The sequence below is a fragment of the Phodopus roborovskii genome, unplaced genomic scaffold (assembly GCF_943737965.1).
Source record: "Phodopus roborovskii unplaced genomic scaffold, PHOROB, whole genome shotgun sequence".
NCBI classification, from domain to species: Eukaryota; Metazoa; Chordata; class Mammalia; order Rodentia; family Cricetidae; genus Phodopus; species Phodopus roborovskii.
The window spans coordinates 101411-108434 of NW_026126627.1; the positions used below are offsets into that span (position 1 = coordinate 101411).

General features: G+C 42.6%; 1 protein-coding gene across 1 annotated transcript in view; it reads left to right on the plus strand.

Moving 5' to 3' along the window:
* The window catches only part of Rrn3 (RRN3 homolog, RNA polymerase I transcription factor), a 28913-nt gene extending 27200 nt beyond the window's left edge, over window positions 1–1713 (plus strand). The window contains exon 18 of the mRNA XM_051206679.1: window positions 221–1713. Within this exon, the coding sequence (XP_051062636.1) occupies window positions 221–403 (183 nt within the window). The 3' untranslated portion in view covers window positions 404–1713. The remainder of the gene's footprint in view (window positions 1–220) is intronic.
* The last annotated feature ends 5311 nt before the right edge of the window (window positions 1714–7024 follow it).

Here is a 7024-nt window from a genome sequence, read left to right on the forward strand (position 1 = left end):
GAGGGAGTCCCAGGACAGTCAGGAATAAATGCAGAGACCCTGTGTCAAAAGGCTCAAAAACAAAACCAAAAAAGTCGTGTGTGTTTGTACTTGTGTACACCATGTCAGAGGACAACTTGTCGGGGTTTTGGTTCATTCCTTTCACATGTTGTTCTAAACTCAGGTTGCCAGACTTTTTGACTGGTACTGTGATATCCTCAACACTCTGTTCTTTACACAGGAGCTAGTGGAAGACGAAGACGATGACTTTTTGAAAGGTGAAGTGCCCCAGATCGATGCAGTAATTGGCCTTACCCCAAGCTCCTTTGACACCCACTTTCGAAGTCCTTCCAGTAGTGTGGGCTCCCCACCTGTGCTGTACATGCCAGACCAGTCCCCACTCATCTCAAGGATCTGTGATTGAGCTCTACTGTTCTCCGCAGAGCCCATGAGCCCCACCACTGAACTCTACATTTGACTCTCTGTGCCTCAGATGTCCAGCTTCCATGTTGGACTTGGGCCAGTATCTAAAGGGACCTAGGTTGTGTGTTTGCACTTTGCTTCCTGTGAACAGAAGGAAAATCAACTGTCGTGTGTATTATTTCACAGTGGGCATAGCAGTCAATGCTGATGCCTCTAGTGCTGGCTTAGTGTGGAGTATCTGCCTGCAGCCTCTTTTGATAGAACTGGTGGATGCATGCCACACCCTAGCAGATGGCCTGTTAACAGGTTTCTTTTTATCAGAACCTCAGTCACATGACTTTGTTGGTCCTGTTTTGGTAAGAAATCTTACAGGATCAGTCCTGCTGTGAATACTCTTTAACTGGATCCTGCTTACAGTGGCATACTGGTTTCCTTTTGACTAGAAGTATATTTGTGATGTAAGATAGAGGGAAATGACAGGCAGGAGTGAAGGAGAGTTTGGGCTGGCTTCCCTGATGGAACACAAAGGACTGCAGAGGGGCAAAGAAACCAGGGAGAAAGGGGATTCAGAGAAACAGGAAAAGGCACTGGTGCAGGAGAGAGGATCTGCCGTTAACAGTGCCGATCAAGCAGCCTGGGTGTCTGAAAAGCAACTTAACACATGTACAACATGGACGCAGCCTGGAGAGCCAGTCTCATCATAAACAGCTGGTCCTCCTCCATAGCAGGTATGTGGTTAAGACTTCAGGTGTCCTTCCCTGGGATCCTTACATGTAAACTTTGTAATTGTGAAAATGGCTCTTTAAGTATATTTAATTTTTTTGCCACTTATATTTATTTAAAGGCAAGCAATATTTTCTTGGTCACAATATTTTCTAATGGAATTCTTCTCAAGGTTTATATACTCTTGTGTAATGACACTGATGCAAATGCCCTCTGGATTTCAGTCTACCTGTGTTAATGCCTTTTTGAAACAAAGAAATTGTTATGCTATAAAAAGCTTTCAATACAAGGCAGGCAGATCCTTGAGTTCCAGCCTTGGTGGAAAGTCACTAGGAAACCTCAAGGTTCCTTTTTAACTGCTGACAAAAAGATGCAAAGAAATTGCATCCATAGATGCTGACAGGATGTAAGGTTTGGGAAGTATCTAGAATGTAGAAGGTGTGTTGATAAATACTCCTTCTTACAAAGGGGCTTGAGAAACAAATCCATTGTGAAAAATTAAAGAATGGTGTAGCTCACCTGGAGCTTCCTACTCATGTCAGTGAGGTCAATGAGGGCTTTAATAAAGACTCCCCACCAGGTTCCCATAAGTGGTGTGTTTGGATCTTAGCCTCCTGCTACATTAAAAGGGGGTGGAATGGTTCAGAAATGAATGGGCAGTAGTTAGGATGTTCCCATGTTCTGAAAAAAACCCATGAAACACTTCAGAGATATTCTGTGCTCTGAGAGCATATGGTACACTTATAACTTTAACACTCGAGAGGCTGAAGTAAGAGTATTTTGAGTTAAAGCTAGACATAGGCATGTTTTAAAACAGTTAAACATCTATGGAAGAAACTAGTGAATTCTCCTTGGAAAAAAAAGTATAATTTTCTTTTTGGTACTGCTGATGGACACCAGGGTCTTCAACATGAATCTATCCTGAGGTGAGAAGAGTTGGCAAGCATTACATGGTTTACAGCTGCGTCCTTGGGGTCTTCCAGGGACTGAAGGGCTCCGCATGCTGAGCATACACTCTGCAGCTGCTCTCCTGCACACTTCTTTTCTAAACCAGTAGAGCCTCTTGCTCACGGGATGCACCATGCTTTCCCTCTGCACATTTCAGTCATTGTAGCTTGGGTCCTGAATTTGTGATCTGTTGTTTCAGCTCAGTTATGCCTCTGTGTCTGGTTTTCCATATCATACAGAGGCTGTAGGCTGCTGTCAGTGCTTTGGAATTCGTCTACTGCCTACTAAGTTTTTATATAATGCTCTTTTAAAAAACATTTTCAATGCTAGGAATTGATCCTCAGACCCTGCTACAAAAGTGTACTTCCACTGACCACACTCCTAGCTTCCACACATCCAATTTTTAAAATTATGTACATTTATGGAGAACATAGATTACAGTTTAGCACTTTCTACCCTTAAGCACTTAACTATTTCATTGTTCAGGAAACTTTGAAATTCCTGTCTTCGGGTTTGTATAAAACTGTGATCCAAAGCCATAGTTGGGCTGGAAGTGGCTATGGATGATAGCACTTGCTCCTTCAGCTGAAGATAGTAAGTTTTGCTGACAGCACCTACAGGTGACAGTAATGCCAGCTCCAGGGATCTGCTAACATATAAGTCCTAAAATAAATTAAAAAAGCGTAATGTCAGTACTTATGAGGCAAATTCAGGACTGTCATGAATTCAAGATTAACCTAAGTCTATACAGTGAGTTTCAGGCCACTGGAGAGGCAGGACCTATGTTGTGACATTGTTCTAGGAGCCAGGGAACTACCATTCTGGAGTTCAGCTGAGCCCCTTGCCAAAAAAAAAAAAAAAAAAATCCCAGCTTGACTGTTTGTTGTTGACTATTTGTATCCAGCCACAGGGTTGAAAGGGTGGTGAAATGCAGCTGTTCCCTGTCATCTGATGTATGTTAATTACATGGAACATCAGAATAGTTAAGCCTAGGAAGACTAGGGGAGGGGGCCTCTTATTCCTCCTGGGTAAAGACTTTACAGATGCAACTGGTTGGGTGGGGGTACCTCACCTAATGCTCTAAGGAAGCCCAAAAATCTTATTCATTACCCATAGTGAACTTTAATGGAATAATGCTGAGGGTTGTCACTGAGAGCATGGGTGTCCTGGTTGGCTTTCTATACAAACTTAGAATTGACACAAGCTAAAGTCATTTGGGAAGAGGAACCTCAGTTGAGAAAATGCCTCTATCAGATGGCTTTTAGGCAAGCCTGTAGGACATTTTCGTGATTAATGGTTGAAGTAGAAGGGCCCAGCTCACAGGGGTAATACCACCCCTAGGCAGGAGGTCCTGGGTGCTATAAGGAAAGCAAGCTGCACAAGCCAAGGTTCCCATAGCCTCATGTACCCACCCTGACTTCCCTTCATGTTAGACTACAACTCTTAAGCTGAAATTCCTCCAATCTCAATATCAGAAATTTGAAATAATAGATCCCAAAGAAATGGGAATTCCTCCAGGAATCTCGTGCTGGAAGTAGGAAAAGACGCCAGCTAGAAAAGGAACTTGTCTCCAGGAGAGATTTTAGAGTTCTAACAACTTGTCAGCACAGAATGAAAAGTCCAGAAATGGTGGGTTGACACAAACAGTAGGAGTATGGTCCTTGATCACAGCAAGGTGTTGAATGGGAGGACCATTGATGAGAAAGAGGAGAAATAAAGAAGACAAAAGCAGTAATAGTTGGGACCCTGGAGTACTTCCAGAAGCTGATTTATATGCCAAGCAAGTTTATTAAGAAATACATCATAAGTGACTCCAAAAATTCCACCAGGGAAATCCTACAACTGATTAATACCTTCAGTAAATATAGCAAGATACAAGATTAACTCAAAATAATCAGTAGCCCTCCTATATACAGATGATAAACAAGTTAAGAAAGAAATAAAAAAAAAAACCACCCTTTACAGTAGCCACAAATATTAAATATCTTGGGGTAACTAACCAAACAAATGAAAAGCCTGCATGATAAGAACTTCTTAAGAAGACATCAGAAAATGGAAAGCTCTCCCATGCTCTTGGATAGATTAGATTAATATAGTAAAAATGGCAATCCTCCCTAAAGCAATCTACAGATTCAGTGTAATCCCTAGCAAAATTCTTCACAGACTTTGGAAGAACAATACTAAAAACTTGATACAGAAAAACAAAACACCCACGATAGTCAAAAAAAAAAAAAAAAAAAAAATCCTATACAATAAAGGGACTTTTGGAGCCATCACCATACCTGACTTCAAACTACTATAGAGCTACAGTAATGAAAACAGCTTAATACTGGCATAAAAACAGGTGGACCAATGGAATGGAATCGAAGACCATGTTATCAATCCACATACCTATTTTTGATGAAGTTAAAATTATACAGTGGGAAAAAAGAAAGCTTCAACAAATGGTGCTGGAATAACTGGATGTCAACATGTAGAAGAATGCAAATACATCCATATCTATCACCATGCACAAAATTCGGGTTCAAATGAATCCAAGACCTCAATACAAAACCAACCACAGTGAACCTCCTAGAAAAGGAAGTAGCCTTGAAGACATTGGCACAGGAGATCACTTCCTAAATAGAACACCAGTAGCACAGATACTGATAGCAACAATGAATAAATGGCACCTCCTAAAACTGAGGAGCTTCTGTAAAGCAAAGAACATGGTCAACAAGACAAAACACCAGCCTACAGAATGGGTAAAGATCTTCACCAACCCCACATCTGACAGAGGACTGATCTCTAAAATATACAAAGAACTCAAGAAACTAAACGTCAAAAGTCCAAATAATCCAATAAAAACCAAAATGGGATACAAAAAAAAAAAAAAAAAAAAATACTCTCAACAGAGAAATCTCAAAGGCTGAAAGACACTTAAGGCACTTAAGGAAATCCTTAACATCCTTAGTCATTAGAGAAATGCAAATCAAAACTCTGAGATACCATCTTGCACCTGTCATAATGGCCAAGAAAGAAAAAGAAAAACCGCCTATACTGGAGAGGATGTGGAGTAAGGGGAAATTGGTATGGAGGTTTTTCAGAAAATTGGGAATCAACCTACCCCAGACCCAGGAATACTACTTTTGGACATAAAATAAAATAAAAGGATGCACACTCACACCACAAAGACATTTGCTCAACTATGTTCACAGCAACATTATTTGTAATAGCCAGAACTTGCAATCAACCTAGATGCCCCTCAAAGAATGGATAAGAAAAAATGTGGTATATTTACACAATAGAGTACTACTCAAGAGTAAAAAACAATGACATGTTTGAATTTGCAAGCAAATGGACAGAACTAGGAAAAGCCATCCTGAGTGAGGTAACCCAGACCCAGAAAAACAAATACATTATGTACTCACTCACAATTGGATATTAAACATAAAGGATAACCAGACTAGAGTCCACACCTCCAGAGATGCTATGTATCAAAGAGGGCCCTAAGAGAAGCATACATGGATATGACTAGGAAGGGGGAAAAGATAAGATCTCCTGAGTAAAGTAGGAGCATGGGGTGGGGGGTATGGGAAGAAGGGGAATGAGGGAAAATGTATAGCTCAGTTTTTTAGAAGTACAGTATTATATATACTATTTGCAGGGAGGAGGGGAAGCTAAGGTCAGCCAAAAGCTAAGTCAGGCACAGGATACGGCAAACACATCTGCCTTAAGACTGATAACCACAGCCCAGGGAGAAGAGTCAGGTTTCCAAAAACACCAGGCACTGGCTTCAGTGTTAGGATTTGTCAAGTCTGTTTCTGGACAAGAACACAGAAATACCTCTGTCTTTTCATTAAGGTCTCTTAGAAAGTGTTGGGTTGGTTTGTGTAAGCATCGCAGCTACAGTATCCTGGCAGTCTGGAGCCAAGAAATACCACCACACAGTCATTGTAAGCATAGTCCTTACAGTTATGCTCCCCCAATGTAACAATTCTGTTCCCCTAGGGGAAGGTGCATATCCTTTCCCTTCTATTTAAACTTTGACCTCACAAAGATGGGCTTGAGGTGTTTCCTGGACCTCTTTATCCTTCTTCCCAATGTGACCATATTGAATAAAGCCCCCCCTTTCTGCTTTCCACTTTTAATTAGGCTCTTTAATCAGTCGGCTTACTGGGGCCAGGCGACTGGACCTGACTTGGGGAACAAGTTTTGACCCCCAAGTTCAATAAACAGACTTTATTCTTGATTTTGGTACCTGTTACCTAAATCTTCCTCTACCCTTCCGGTGGTCAAGTACTTTTGTAAAAGCTATGTAATTATATTTAATGCTGGGAGTACAGGCTGAGGAACACACCATGGCAGGCTGAAAGTCCTATCGTAAGCCAGAACTTAACTTTACCTGTATTATTTACAGCCCTCCCTGAGAATGTTAGGGCGATAGCCTTGGCTTGGAGTCACACAAAACAGAGTTTAAATTTAGACCCATCGTTTAGAGGTGAATGACTTTGGCTGCGGCCTTGTCTGGGCTCTAACTTTTCTGCTGAGAGCGGTGAAGGGCGAGGGCCAAATGCAGAAAAGGAGCCTCTGGTCCACGCGCCAGGGCGACCCGCTTTTCTTCTGCACCTTCTGTCCTGGAACTTCCTACCGTGGTGCCTGCTGGGGCCGCAACCCACACGCTCCCCACAACTTCTGCGCTATGTCTGACAGCTAAGTAGGTGGACTTTAGTTAACTGAACACACTTCCGCAGGGCGGGCCCCAGCCTCTATGACTACACCTTTCAGCATCTTCTGACAAGATGCCTACCGTCGGGACTGCATCTCCCGTAATGCCTTGCGGCTTCTCGTCGCCTCGATCTCGTCCCGGCAGTCTCCGCGGTGGGTGGGGGCGTGCCCTCCAAGATGGGCGGGGCGGGCTGGGGCAGGGCAGGGCAGGGCACGGTGAGGAGGGCGCGGAGGGCGCCTATCC